Source organism: Lindgomyces ingoldianus, assembly GCF_010093535.1.
Source record: "Lindgomyces ingoldianus strain ATCC 200398 unplaced genomic scaffold BDR25scaffold_1, whole genome shotgun sequence".
Lineage (NCBI taxonomy): Eukaryota > Fungi > Ascomycota > Dothideomycetes > Pleosporales > Lindgomycetaceae > Lindgomyces > Lindgomyces ingoldianus.
The window spans coordinates 1696576-1710978 of record NW_022985162.1 but is presented as its reverse complement, the minus strand read 5'-3'; the positions used below and the strand labels follow the sequence as shown (position 1 = coordinate 1710978).

At 49.1% G+C, this 14403-nt stretch overlaps 6 protein-coding genes across 6 annotated transcripts; 5 read left to right on the top strand and 1 right to left on the bottom strand.

The window, feature by feature from the left end:
* The first annotated feature begins 502 nt into the window (after positions 1-502).
* On the top strand, positions 503-2413 carry BDR25DRAFT_338615 (uncharacterized protein). The gene is made up of 2 exons (XM_033693292.1): positions 503-2018; positions 2071-2413. The coding sequence occupies exons 1-2, from the start codon at positions 537-539 to the stop codon at positions 2188-2190; spliced, it is 1602 nt and encodes a 533-aa protein (XP_033554741.1). The 5' UTR covers positions 503-536; the 3' UTR covers positions 2191-2413.
* A 270-nt stretch (positions 2414-2683) lies between these two features.
* Positions 2684-4180, top strand: BDR25DRAFT_275425 (uncharacterized protein). Its single transcript, XM_033687495.1, has 2 exons — positions 2684-3180; positions 3276-4180. The coding sequence occupies exons 1-2, from the start codon at positions 2818-2820 to the stop codon at positions 4122-4124; spliced, it is 1212 nt and encodes a 403-aa protein (XP_033554740.1). The 5' UTR covers positions 2684-2817; the 3' UTR covers positions 4125-4180.
* A 1093-nt stretch (positions 4181-5273) lies between these two features.
* Positions 5274-8341, top strand: BDR25DRAFT_250252 (S-adenosyl-L-methionine-dependent methyltransferase; the record flags this gene model as incomplete). The annotated part of the gene is made up of 2 exons (XM_033686053.1): positions 5274-5354; positions 5405-8341. A coding segment is annotated over exon 2 (2877 nt), but the record flags the coding sequence as incomplete, so codon positions are not given.
* A 925-nt stretch (positions 8342-9266) lies between these two features.
* BDR25DRAFT_250251 (Dihydroorotase) lies at positions 9267-10627 on the top strand. The gene is made up of 3 exons (XM_033686052.1): positions 9267-9454; positions 9582-9773; positions 9824-10627. Exons 1-3 carry the CDS (start codon positions 9320-9322, stop codon positions 10604-10606), a joined length of 1110 nt encoding a protein of 369 aa, XP_033554738.1. The 5' UTR covers positions 9267-9319; the 3' UTR covers positions 10607-10627.
* A 588-nt stretch (positions 10628-11215) lies between these two features.
* On the top strand, positions 11216-11972 carry BDR25DRAFT_348205 (uncharacterized protein; the record flags this gene model as incomplete). Its single annotated transcript, XM_033694379.1, has 5 exons — positions 11216-11313; positions 11360-11433; positions 11466-11623; positions 11648-11880; positions 11909-11972. 5 exons carry the CDS (start codon positions 11216-11218, stop codon positions 11970-11972), a joined length of 627 nt encoding a protein of 208 aa, XP_033554737.1.
* A 192-nt stretch (positions 11973-12164) lies between these two features.
* On the bottom strand, positions 12165-13970 carry BDR25DRAFT_205762 (ankyrin repeat and IBR domain-containing protein 1; the record flags this gene model as incomplete). The annotated part of the gene is made up of 4 exons (XM_033684465.1): positions 12165-12193; positions 12255-13141; positions 13194-13737; positions 13802-13970. Coding segments are annotated over 4 exons (1629 nt in total), but the record flags the coding sequence as incomplete, so codon positions are not given.
* Between the last annotated feature and the right edge of the window lie 433 nt (positions 13971-14403).

Below are 14403 nucleotides of genomic sequence, written 5' to 3'. Positions count from 1 at the left end.
AAAGATCTAGAAGCTGTCTTACACTAGCTCTGTTAGGAATCCTATAAAATCCTAGGGAATTTAGTCTACTAGTTGTTAAGTTTTAGTTAGGAGGGTGATACTATTAATCTAAAATTAGGGTATAGATAGGTTAAAGTTCTGCGCGTGTTTAGATTTTTCTCTACTAATAATAGTTAGAATTTAGTAAAAAATATACTATTTTATAGCTACAGCTTGTCTTTACATTTTATTAAATTCTAAGCCTATTTAGACATATAGTAGTAGAGATATTATAAATCTAATTCTATTATAATGCTCTTAAAATAGGTCTATTTATAGAAAAAATCACAAAAGTCCCTTAGACAGCTAAGGAGAGAAACGCTACTAACAGGGGTCAGAAACTGCTAACCCCTAGGCTATACTCTATTTGGAGTAGCAATATGCATGGTGGTTTGTGCGTCCTCGGTTCTCTCCTCACCACGTCTGAGCCAGCTGAGATAAGTTCAACTACACGCCGTCCACGGGCTTTTCTTCGTTCCTTTTCTCGACATTCCTAAATGTTCGCGTGCAATATATGCGGTTGCACGCTAGGTGGCTATTCATTCGACCAAGATGGATTTACGGAAGGAAAATGGGTCAACAAAGTCCGAGCTCTCTTCATTGAGGAGCGCAATTGGTTTAGTCCTTCCCTCTCAGGCGTCGGACACATGGACGACCCTTTTGATACTGTCCGTGCCCCCCGGTCAAGCGACGATAACTATTATGATGAGGATTTTATCGAGTCGAAGAACGTCCAATTCGATAGCATAGAACCATCAATCCTAGCAGATGGCTCACTTCATCCGGCAACCTATACGACAGGGTTTTTCTTTCACGACTCTTGCTATAAGCTGCTTCAATACGCTTGTCATCTCACTCCAATCAACATCCAGACCTTAAACCTATACTTGCGATCCTTTGGCGTTTTGGCTAGTCACGGTCTTGTGAACTGGGGACATACCTACGGGGGGCTCTTCCTCAGCCCTGATCCCCACGTCCGCAGCATACATCCACGACTAGAATCTTGCCATCCCCCAGGTACGTCGATATACCACAAGGATCCTCTTCTTGATGACTCATTTGTGCGGACTCTCCTCCAGTTCCACACATTGAGTCACTTCGACACGGTTCAACTCTTTCCAAAAGTTACGTCTACTCGCCATGCTTCTAACGAATGCTTCGAGACACTTCCTGTGGAGCTTCTGGAGCTTGTTCTATCATACTTGCCCTCAAGAGATGTCCTACATGCCCGGATTGCCTCCAGAGTACTTGCAGACATCCCGCTCGGCCAAGCATTTTGGAGGTCCCGATTTTCACCAGGGAATGAAGGTGACTTCCTAGTTGAACCGCTTCTTTTCAAGAAACGCCTTCTCACCAACTCTCTTTTCTCGGACGCCAGAGTGGTGTATAAGGCGACCAAGAGCGAAAACTGTTCCCTAGCGCTCGCGAACCGAAGACGAGTCTGGGGGCTAGTCAAACCTTTATCAGATGCTTTGCAATCTTTCGCCCTTCATCAGGAATTTGTAGGGAGTGTGGAGCCAGCTGGCAAGCAGTTTGCCACACCCTGGCAGCCGGAGCTTGATACAGAGGATACATGCAGATGGGATTGTGCTCATGGAGAACTACTAGATGGTTTTACACTTCCGTTCCACTTTGGTTGCAGGCCCTTATTCAAACGATCAGTCTCTCTTCTTCCCCAGATTACCGTTGTCAAAGTGTCAGTACTGCCCTTCTATGACACGACTTACGTCACGGGGCTTCGATTCTGCTTTGTTGACGGTACCGAAAGCTCAATTGGGTACGTACTTTGCGATAGAGAAGTAACACTGGATACCGAAGGCGGACTATACGGGTTCCGGGTTGCAGTAGGCGAAAGAGGTATTCATGCGCTCTCTGCAAACGGATCCCACTTAGTAGGGGATCAAGCATCTGAACTCAAATACAAAGTTGTGAGATTAGGACAGGGGAGCGAAGTGAGGATGGTCAAGGCGTATTTTGATGTAAGCCATGCATCCTCTTCTCACCGTTGGCTCGTACTGATGGGTTTAACAGGGAATGAAGATGGTGCATTTGGCCGTACCGGCGTACATTCACAACCCGCAGGGTCCATATTCAATGTGGACGAAGGCACAGGGGTACGCAGAGTTGTTAAAGGTCCAGGCCGGATCGTGAAAATCGGTGCGCACCGTCGCGTTCCTAGAGCCTAACACGAGGGAAAATTGGTATAACTGCGTTGGGACTAAACCTAGCGGAAAATGGATTTGAAAGCATGTTTCTGGAGGCAAACATGAAAGTAGACCGTATCTGTACAAATGAACAGACTCATATCGACTTCTCGATCTTTGAAGGGCATCAGATCGGGTCGATTAAGCTTCGCCAAGGTAGATGGATGCGGTGCTAGCGTTCGCCTCTGAACGGTTTGTTGTCAATAATTTAATCCAATCTGCACTGCGTAACCCTGGTTGTGGGAAGGGAAGTCGGCCCATAATTTGTCTGCAAAAGCTCTCATGCATCCCGTGAAGTTTGGAGGCATATACGCTTTTGACGATGTTCAGGGCAATTTAAGGTTGATTCCTAGCAGCTACCAATTTTGAAACCTGGACAACAGGGATCAACCACCGCGCGGTGTCTTTGTTCCGGGCGCGTTGAGTCGCAAGGCCAACACCACTCATTCACGGTACAGGCACTCAACGGAGTTGACCTTCCCCCTCTTCCTTCGCGAATTGATCATGATTATACCGCATACCATATCTGAAACGTCGAGGTGAGAGGTCCACAAAAAACCTCAACTACACAACCATGCTCGCTGGCCCTCCACGCCTCGTGTCCCTGATTACCATCCTGCTCATACTCTGCCTGGGATGGTGGTACCTCCGACTTGTCGAGAAGCCTACGGCCCCAGGTCTGAAGACTGACCCGAGACCGCCGCCAAAGGCCTTCAGCGGGAATGCGTTAGACTTCAGCATCCCCTTAAAGTTCGCAGAGGGTACGCCAAAGCCCCTCGGTTCGAATTACACCATCGCTCTTGTTGTACCCAAGACAGAGAAGGAGGACCTGGCATGGATGCAGCGGGAGATACCAGAGATACAGTTGGTTGTTTATGAAGTGGATAAGCCCAATGCGGTAAACAAGGTCCCAAAGAACAAGGGTCGAGAAGCCATGGTAGGTGGTCAACGGGCAATGCCCAACAGCTGTCTCCCTAGCACGTTCCCCACAGGCACACGACTCGGACAGGGTTAACAGAGTGTGCCCTTCAGGTCTATCTTACCTACATCATCGATCACTACGACGACCTTCCAGACACAGTCCTCTTTATGCACGCCCACCGCCACGCCTGGCACAACAACATGATCATGGGCCTCGACTCTGTCCAGATCATCAAGCGCCTAAACCACGACCGTGTCGCCCGCCTAGGATACATGAATGTTCGATGCCATCACGAGCCAGGCTGCCCAGATTGGATCCACATGGATCGGCCAGGCGGCGACTTCGACTTCTTCAAGAAGCCCGAGGAGATTTACTGGCGGCGCAACATTTGGGAGGAGATACACCCTGGAGCACCAATACCGGCTTCGATATCTGGCATCTGCTGCGCGCAGTTTGCGGTTAGCAGGGAGAGGATACAACAGGTTCCGCTAGCGAGGTTCCAGCATTACCGGAGGTGGTTGATTGAGACGACCATGGACGATCAGTTCTCAGGGCGGATCTTCGAATACATATGGCACTACATATTCACTGGTCACGAGGTCTACTGTCCGGCAATGAACACGTGCTATTGCGATGGGTACGGAATCTGCTTTGGCGGCCGGGATAACTTCACAAAATACTTCAACAAGATGGATGAGCGAAATAAACTGTTCGAGGAGCTGGACAGCTACGAGAAGAAGAAAGAACAAGCTAAGGAAGAAGGCAAGACGTACCAGCCCAGCGAGAAGGACATAGCGAGGATGGCGGAGCTGCAGATTCAGGTTGAAAAGATGGATCGGGAAATGGAGGTTACGAGGAACGAGGCATTTGAGAGAGGGAAGGACCCTAAGCAGAGGCTGGAAGAGACGGAGAGTTGGGATTCGAGTCATATTTGGGATTATGCTCCTAAAGGGGATTAACGAGTTACGGAATGATTTTTATTTAGGGCGCACGAGGTATTATACTTTAGGTCAGGGGATTTTATACATAAAATATGGATTTGGAGTAGCTGCTCTAACAATCAAATGTATATGGAATAGATGTTTGATGCCAAAAGACCTTGCTCGTTGTTGTTGCGAAGGTTGGGCGTGCAGCGTCTTGTATGTGCACAAAGACTCTACTTGGGTACGCCCTTTTAAAATCCGTTGTCCAAGAGTACACTCTTGCGATCGTCATTGTCCATTTCACTTCTTCCACCATCTCATCTGTTCAACGCTACGGGCCATGAATCATCCGGATAACTACTCTTACCGGATTGGGAATTGAATGTTCACAGCCCACAATAAACTGATTAGGTCTGCCTACTTCAACATTCACATCATCTACGTAAGCTGCTTCCTACTCCAACTCCTTCGTTTCTTCGCTGATTTAATCGCTTGGTTATTCAACAGCCAAAATATCATTATACAGGAAAAATTTCCTCCCTTACATAATGCGGTGGTTGGGATCAACGACCACCCAGCCTTGCTTCGTTTCCGCCGGGGGAACAAATGCTTACCTTAATGCGCACACAAGGAGTCATCAATTTCATCTCTTTGCCTACAAACTTTTACCATGGCGATTTCGTTCACGCCGTGAGCTCCTTTATTTGATGTTATTACAGGAAATTCCACGTGTCACTACAGAAAGGCCTTCTCTCGCCTCTTTGCCACGAAGTGAGAGCGAGCGGGCATCATCGATACTATGAAACTTTTGTGGTGAAGAGGAGAAGAGCATTGCATTGCGATCCTTAGGATCATTCGTTTTTTGGGCGATACCTGAAGAAAGGCGAGGGGGGGATATATGGGCGCTCTTCCCTCTCCTTTCGTGGCCAAACTTCAATTCCCCTAACTCGACTAACCCGAAATACAGCTGCTGCTGAGGAAGCGCTCTCTCTGCGCAAATCAGTGCGTACCAGTTCTCGAACTTTAAGCCTCTCTTTTGTTCTAACTCCTCTTGCTGACTATCTTTGGAATGTAGCAGGGGACATGGACGACCATGGCTCGAGGTCATCAACTCTTTGCGAAGATTGGGGCCTTGTCGCCTCTATCGCTCACCGCCGCCATGTCAAAATACGACCGAGGGCACCCGAGTACTCACGGTCGGCACCAGAGAATTGGACGCCTCCCTCGTCAATAGCTGCAGAATCTGAGGCGCTTAAGGAATTCAAGGTAGGACTTCGTTGCGTCTCTAAAATATTTACTAAAAGCGCTAGGCCGAGTTCATTCAAACGCAACAGAAACACGGGCTCACTCCTCCCAATAGCGCTGAACGACCAGTCATGCTCATTGACCTGTGCAATTTCGAAATCTACAAATCTCCGCAGGTGAGAGGATCGTACGAACTAGTGCCTCTTCACACCTTTGATGTCAACGCTAAGAAACTTTCCGTCAACGGCACCCTTTCGTTTGGGAATATGCAAAGATACATTAAGACAGTCCCGATTGATGACTATTCCATTGAAGGATATGATGACAGCTCAAACCCAACTACCACTGTGTATCTGACAACTTCGCAAGCAAAGAAAGATGCGGAATTCGATATTTGGTATAGACTGACGGTCCCGCTCCCTGAATATGTTCGATTTCATTCCCCATTCTGCTGGGTCGCTACATTTGGAAAGCACTTTCTCGACTATCTTGGCTCGCATCCACCAGCTACTATTGGGCTCACTTCTTTTCAAGTCAGCTTCTATAAATGGCTTAGCAAACGCTTTGCTTGCAACCACTCCTTCCAGACTTGGTTCAAAGAGTTCGGAAGAACAGACTTCCGCATTCCCGTCAATGCATACATAGCATTTCTGGAGCGTCAGGCATCTAACTTATCGAATTCGAAGGAACTCCTCCATCACCCAGTCTGGGAAGACTGTTCAAGGAAAGAACTCAATATATCCTGCGGAAACACCGTTGCGACGCCGATTGTCAAGCACTGTTTCCAAAATTCATATTTTGGAGCGTACGTGGACGACATGCCTGTCGCAAAAGCAGTCCGAAAAGAGCAAGATTCTAGAAAGCTTGCTCTTAGCTTCCCAAAGGACTCATTTGATCAGGTACTCCACGAGGGGAATTGTGCCATCACGTCTTCACCACAGCATAGAACGTCTACATCCCAGACTAAAATTGCCGGCTTGATCAATATTGGTGATGTCGTAGTGACAAGACGCGATGAACGAGGACAATGGAAAGCATCAGATGATGAATGGCTTTCATATGTCCAGAGAATCGAGCCGCTTCAGGACGGCATAATGCGTCTCTACGTCATATGGCTATACCGGCCTACGGACACAACAATCTCGACAGCTACCTACCCTTTTGAACGAGAAATGTTTTTCAGTGACAACTGCAACTGCACTGAGTCGCCCCTACTCTCAGCCGATGTAGTTCGCAAAGTTTCCGTTGATTGGCACCCTCGAAATCTCAATACGACCAAAGACATTTTCATTCGCCAAAAGTACGTGACGAATGACACTTCTTTTGTCACTTTAAAAGACAGCGACCTAAGGTGTAGGTGCGGGATAGAAAAGAACGTCGACTCATATAGCCGAGGTGACTGCGTGTATGTCTCCAGAGCGACGAAAGAGAGGACCCTTCTGGAACCTGTCATCGTAACATCGATCTACAAGGCTACCGACAAAATCAAGGTCCGTCGGTTGTGCCGGCTCAGAAGAGATTGCCTTAGCCTCACTCATAACACCCGTCGGCATACCATCGAGCAGAACGAGCTCGTTTGGACAGAGGAGTTCTTCATAGTCTGTCCCAGCCATATTAAGAGGAGGTGTCATATCCGCTTCTTCCCTATTGATGACGTCCTTTCACGGAACGTCCCGCTTCCTTACAACCAAGGAGGTAATGGGGATTTCTGGATCATCTCGACTAGAATTGTCGGAACTAATGATGATCCCCACCTAGGGTACCTAACAGAGCCTCCTTGTCCCATGAAACAAGGCCCTGATTTTAGTCACCCAGAACAGTCCTTGAAACCGTTACTGGGTCTTAGCATCTTCTCGGGAGGTGGAAACTTCGATCGAGGCCTTGAGGATGGAGGCCCCGTTGAATTTCAAATTGCAATCGACATTTCTGGACCGGCTGTGAGAACGCAGAGGGCAAATGCACGGCATGATGCCTTTCAAACTTATTGGGGATCGGTGGATGACTACCTCAGGGCTGTACTTGCTGGCAACAGAATGGACTGTATTGCGCGCGTTGGAAAGATCCAGTTTATTGCGGCCGGGTCTCCTTGTCAAGGATTTTCGCCAATGCAACCTAACACAAAAAGCGAAGCATCATTACGAAATGCTTCACACGTCACTTCTTTTTGCTCATTTGTGGACATCTACAGACCTGAATATGCGGTCCTAGAAAACGTCATCAACATAACAGACAAAAGGAAAGGCTTTGAGGGCGACAAGGTCTTCTCTCAAATAATAGCCTGCTTAGTAGGTTTGGGTTACCAAACTCAGCAGTTTCTCATGGACGCTTGGTGTTATTCCAGTTCACAACACCGTTCCCGGCTCTTCATATCAGTTGCTGCTCCCGGAATGATTCCAATACCTCAACCTCCACTTACCCACGCGCACCCTTCAAATATCATTGCACGCTCTCTTGGGAAACTGCCCAACGGAGAACGTTTTGGAGGTCGGGAAAACTACGCCACACCTTTCGAATTTGCTACTGTAGGCGAAGCCGCCCGAGACCTCCCGGACATAGGCAGCGGCACATCGCAAACCTGCATTCCTTACCCGGACCACAGGGCCCCCTGGATCATAGGGGCTAAGGATAGAATTATCATGGAGCGGATTCCTAGGACTGTTCCTGGCCAGGGATATGTAGAAGCTATGCACCTGAATTTAATTCCTCATATCCTTCAAAAACACAATAAAAAAGAGTTTGGCAAGTCATTCCGACGGCTTCGAGAGAACGGGAAATTCCCAACAATCACCACTAACTTGAATGTTCAAGACAATCGTTGTGGTGGGGTGCTTCATTGGGATCAGCCACGCATGATGTCAATTCAGGAAGCCAGGAGAGCGCAAGGAATTCCAGATAACGAAGTTATCATTGGGAAAGAGAGTCAACAGTTTAGGATTATTGGTAATGGGGTTGATAGGAACGTTGCTTTGATACTGGGACTGTCCCTTCGACAAGCGTGGGAGTCTAGTAACCGTACCGGACGTGAGGAGTCCCCGCCTCCTCAACAAAAACCATCTCAAGGGTGCGATTTCCAAGACAGAACACGAGGATTCGATCTCAGCTCAGACGACGAAGATGCCAACACACTTGAAGTCAACAATGTCTTACCTACTCCCCAACAGAACCGTCTGCGACCGATTCCTTCCCCAATATCGTCAAAGAAACTAAATGTGCCAAAACTCTGTAAAGTGCTGATCCCTTTGCCGCCAACCCCGAATACATTGCCTACAAGATCTAAACGGCCTCTAGAGCTTGAGGAGGTTAATCACTCCATATCTACGGATTCGACATCTGAGACAAGGAAGAAGACCAGACACTCTGGGCTCCGCGTGGAATTCGCACCTGCAAACTGGAATAGTATTCCAGACAAAGTGGCGAAGAAGAAGTAGAATGATGAACCGTGAGAGTACATAGATAACTCAGGTGTGACGTGAACGGTAGATGATCTTCACACAAAGCAAGTGCAATTGCAGAGATAACACTCTAAGCACGTTCAGCATGAGCCCTGCTCTCTCCCACGCACCGGACTGTATCATATCCCCGAGTTTAGTGAGACTTAGAGGAATGATTAGAAAGTAGCTTCAAACTTATCGCTTCATTAGTCGCAACCAAACAATACATATTTGAAATAGCACAAATGTGACTAGGAGATTGCAGTGATGCAGCATTTTTATCACATACTGTGAAACATGACTAAAGAGGGGTCCTAATGTTGATGCTCTTGCCAGAGTCAAGGAGAAAATTAACGGGACACAAATTTCTATCCTGAATTACTCCCGTTGGGTTCCACATCAGGTGAGAGGATATAGGAATGAATACTGCCTAGTTGGGCTTAGTGTAGTCGAAGGTAAACTGCCCGATCTCGCTTGCAAAACTGCAATCAGATTCATTCAAGTTGCTCCTCGTCTGAGCCACCCAATCTCGCCGCCCGAGGCGATCCCAACAATATGAATTTCACCAAATTGGATGAAATCGAGCTGTTGGCAGCTTTCGACGCTCATGTTCACCTGAGAGATGGACCCATGTCACAACTGGTCACACCAACTATTCGCAATGGGGGGGTGAATCAAGTATATGTTATGGTACGCACCATCGTTTCTCGAATTCGTGACACGTTTTCTTGTTTCCTTACTTAAATTTTACGGCTCCGTGACCATACGGCTTCTCGTTTCTCTATCTGTGGCTCAGCTACTGACTTTCAGTATGTAGCCTAACTTGGTGCCGCCGATTACGACAATTCAGCAATGTCTTGAGTACCGCGACCGCCTGAAAGCTGTCGAGCCTAATGTGGACTACCTCATGTCTCTCTATCTTCATGAATCAATCACTCCGGAGGTGATTCGGGATGCAAAGAAAGCCGGTGTCATGGGCGTGAAATCCTACCCAGCAGGCGTGACAACTGTATGTTCAATAAACTACATGGTTGAAAGCGACGACTAATGAAGATACGGAATTCATCATCTGGCGTCGTGGACTACGAAGCCTTCTACCCTGTCTTCGCGGAAATGGAGAAACAAGACATGATCCTCAATCTACACGGCGAAGTCCCTTCGACCCCTCCGCACGCACACTCTTCCACTACCAAGGATTCAACTGCCATCACCATTCTCAACGCCGAACCCGCTTTCATACCTACTTTCAAAACACTCCATTCAAAGTTCCCCAAGCTCCGCATCATCCTCGAACACTGCAGCACCTCGGCCGCCCTCGCCGCCGTTCAGTCCTGTGGCCCTCAGGTCGCGGGAACTATTACGGCACATCATCTCTCCCTCATCATCGACGACTGGGCCGGTGATCCTTTCTGTTTCTGCAAACCGGTTGCTAAAACCCCGGAGGATCGTGATGCGCTCTTACGCGCTGTGGTCAACGGGAATGAAAGGTTCTTTCTGGGTACGGATAGCGCACCGCATGATTCCAAGAAGAAACGGGGCGAGGATAAGATCGCGGCAGGTGTGTTTTCACAGCCTTATGCTATTGGGTATGTGCTCGATGCGTTGGAGAAGGGGGTTGAAAGGGGAGTGATCAAGGAACAGGAAGTTACTAAGGTGGTCCTGGAAGGGTTCTTGGGAGCATGGGGAAGGAAGTTCTATGGGGTGGAGGATTCCAAGGGGGAGCGGATAGTGCTGCGAAGAGGCGCGGAGGAAGTTGTGAATGTGTTAAGGAAAAAAGAGGTAGACGTTGAGGTTGTGCCATTTCGGCGGGGAGAGAAGACATGGAGTGTCACGTGGAAATAAGCTCCAAAAGGATCAACAACGACATGAGAATGCCCTCCGAATATCAAAAGCAAATCTCATTCTCTAAAAAATCCTGTTTCTCCAAAAGTACCCTCCTTCACTTACACTTTCCCAACGCCAAATTCTCTCGGCTCACATCTAGACCACGAGACTTTCCTTGGGCATCATCGATCAGCCACATCCGAATTAGGTAGGTAATGTGGCACCGGCACTGCTCCCATGACCAACCTATCCCATTGCGGACAACACCATTCACTCTATCATTCTGTATAACCAAGGTTTCGATGGGAGAATAATCATAACCCATTTGACGCCAAACGAAAGCATGTGTTACCTGTCTCGGTAATAATGCAAAGTAGCGCAGACTGGGACGATATTCCGGAGGACGGTGAGGGAACTATGCCATTGTAAAACTACGTCTCTGTGTCCATGTGTATAAATCAAACCACGAATCTCAAATCTCAAATCTCAAAGTCTTGCAAACTATCCAACCGACCCTATCCCAACGCATCTTAACCCCACCACCCAATCCCACACACAATCTCCAACCTATTCTTCTACAGAAACAAATTCAAAATGAATGAACCCGCTCGCGGCAACCAAGACAGAATGGCCGATCTAACCAAAGAAGACTTAGAATATCAACAACATGGCGGAAGACATTTCCAACAAAGCAACTGGCCACAAAGCGAATCTCAGCAATCCAAGTATGTGCATCATTTGCCTTTCTTCCTCTGCCCATTTTTGCTGTAGTCCTCACGCAAAACCTCACAAAGAGACCAATACTGATTGTTTACCAAAGACACCAGCCAAGCCTCCAAAGATAAGTCATGGGAATAGATGATTGGAATCGATTAAGTAAGAGAAAAAAAAAGGTGGGTGGAGAACGAGCCGGAGGGCGTCACTCGCTCAACTTACCGAGCAGCAGAGCGTGAGAGTCTGCGATTTGGAGAGATGAAAAGTCGAAGACGAAGAATTGTGAAGGTTATTGTCGCGACTTACAGCTTCGAGCATGATGTTCTCTAGTCACCAATGCGATAGCGTCCCCCAAACTCAATCGTAATCCCCAATTCGTCATTCCTCGTGAATACCAATTCTATTCTCATTCGAACCGATGCATATGCCTGCCTGCTAAACCTTTCAACGCCAAAGTGCCCTCCAAGCAATCCCCCTGATCCATGTCTAAAAGCAAGCCATTGTCCAGACAAGTCCCGTCCACGCCCAAGTACCTTCCGACGTTACCCTGAAGCCCGAAATGAAGAGTTGAGGGAGGAGTACACCGGCCATGCTGTACACACAGAGGAAGAAAATGGATAAGAATACAAGTTCGTTTGCGGAGTGCCATTGTTTTGAGGTCGTAGAATAATATCTCAGGATATATGGAACATGGACTCATCAACCTAGGTGCTCAGGCTGGTGACTAAGCTCATGGATGCCCAAGACTAACTTGCGTCTAACGGAATGTCTGCTTAGTGTCGAGGGCAAGCTGGACTCTGGGTCTGCCGGTACGAAGAATTCTTCCTGCGCCCGGTTTAGTGCAGTGCTTCACTAATGGGTCTCATAGAGGCACGTTGAACTCCCAATTACCTGTACATGTTAGTAGATAGTTAGTGAAATCAGTGAATGCAAAAAAAAAAAAAAAACATACCACTCTTCAAATTCTCTGCGGTATCGTCGAGCAGAATGATCCGCCGCTTGGTGCAATAAGCAGTCTTATCCATCATCTCAACTTTCAATCCCTGTAATTGGTCGATTGGCTTCTCGAACATCTCGCTCAAATTCTCCACGGCCATTTCAAGATCCTTTTGGTTGTCCTCGAATATCTCGGTCAGGTTGTTCCGAGCAAGGTAGTACGCAAAGGCGTAGGTCCACTTGAGGGTCTGTCGACATTGCTGGAGAGCCTGGGAAGCAGAGTCCAGGAACTGTACTTCTATCCAGGACATACCAGTGCTGTTTTGCAGCTGCGTCATCTTCTTCTCCGTCTTTACATAGATGTCCTTGTCTAATTTCGCTGACTGTTCGTGATTTGCGTACCGATTGTAATAATGCAGGTAGCGTTCGAGCGATTGTCTCGACTTTGCCTGAGCATCCCGAGCCTCGGACCCACTCTTCTCTTCGAACCTGTTGCAGTTGTACCAACTTGTGCCGTGCTCTGACCACACCCCCATGCACATCCAGCAAAACTCGTGTCGACACTTGCGGCAGGTCATGTGGTTACAGCCGCCGTTTTTCTCGATGGTTGAGTGGCATTTGGGACACTCTTTGGTGTTTGCCGAAATCCAGTTGGCCGTCTCGGAGTCGTCCTCGCACTTCTTCAGCCATTTCTTCACCAGCGAGCAAGGGGCCGGTTGGTGGTCGTTCAACGAGCATCCAAAGCAAAAGAAATGTCCACACGAGCAATGGACCGTTGGTACCACGCGTGGCAGGTCCCTGTCCTTTACAGCACATTGTACGGCGTATTCGCAGTTGGGCGCGGGACACCACCTCAGGTTCTCCTTATCCTCGACATAGGTTCGCGTGAGCAGCTCTTTGTATCTGCACCTGTCAGTAAATGCGATGGGGAAAGAGGAGGATTGTCATAACATACCTGTCCCGAATACTGTCCGAGACCAGTAGATCCAGCGATTTGGAGTCGACAATCCTGTTGCAGCCGTTGCCTGGGCACTTGATTCGCGCCGCTTCTCCCTCGTCCTTGATCTTGGTCTGGAGGTACTGCTTGTAGCAATCCACGCAGAAGCGATGGCCGCATCGCATGGCGAACGTCTCCAGCCCGGGTTCGTCTTCGCAGCAGATATCGCACACGAAGCCCTTCACCTGCTCCAGTTCCGGGGGGTGCGCCTCGGCACTCTCGTCCAGGCCTGCACTCTCCAAAACCTCGTCCATCTTCTCCATGTACTGGTCTATGAGACGTTCCTTATTCCATCGCGTGTGCCGGAGGAGGATGGCCGTGGCTTCGGGCGGCTGGCCGAGGATGCTCGACACCTCGCCGATCTGCTTGTCCTGATGTGACTGTATCTCTGCCGGGCTGAAGACGGTGAAGTCGACTTCGTAGGCGTGCTTGCTGGGCTTGATATCCTTGTCCTGCGATTCAAACCCCACGTCGTCCTGGTCCGACTCGTCATAGTCGGAGTCTGCACGCTCAGGGTCAGCAAACACGATGCAGAGTTATCGAGTGGCGTGCAGCAACAGCCTCACCTTCGCCCATGCTGTCGTCGCTGTCCTGGTCGTCCATGAACTCGTCCTCGCTCACCTGCGAGCTGTTGAAGTCGTCGTCCGAATCCATGTTGGCGGAGGCGTTGGTGAGGGGCGTCGCTGGGAGGGCTTGGGCCGCAGAGTCGGGAGTCTGCTTCTTCTTGGGGCCTTCGAGCAGAGCACCAGCTGCGTCAACTAAGGCCGATGCCTTGCGTTTGCGGCTGGTAGAAGTCGTTGTGATGTACAATAAGCCGGATCCCGCCGTGATGACGAGACCAGGCTGCGACCGAGGGGGACGGGACTAGGAAGCGACTGCGGCAGAGGCACGCGGACAGGGGCGTCAGAGAGCTGCAGGCAGCAGAAAGAGGGTGTCGGGCTGGGGGTGGGCGTTGGTCAGCGAAGGGAAAAGAGTCACAAGTTCGGGGGAGTGTGCCTGGGTCTGGAGGGCGACGAGGACGAAGCGGAAGGCCCGCGCTTGGTCCAGCTGTTTCCTTGTCGGGCCACCACCAGTGAATGCAGACCCCCCAGAGCCGCACCTTGTCCTGCGACGGTAAATGACCGGGAGGGTTACCGAGCGCTTTAGGAAATGTCACCCGTTGTGTGCA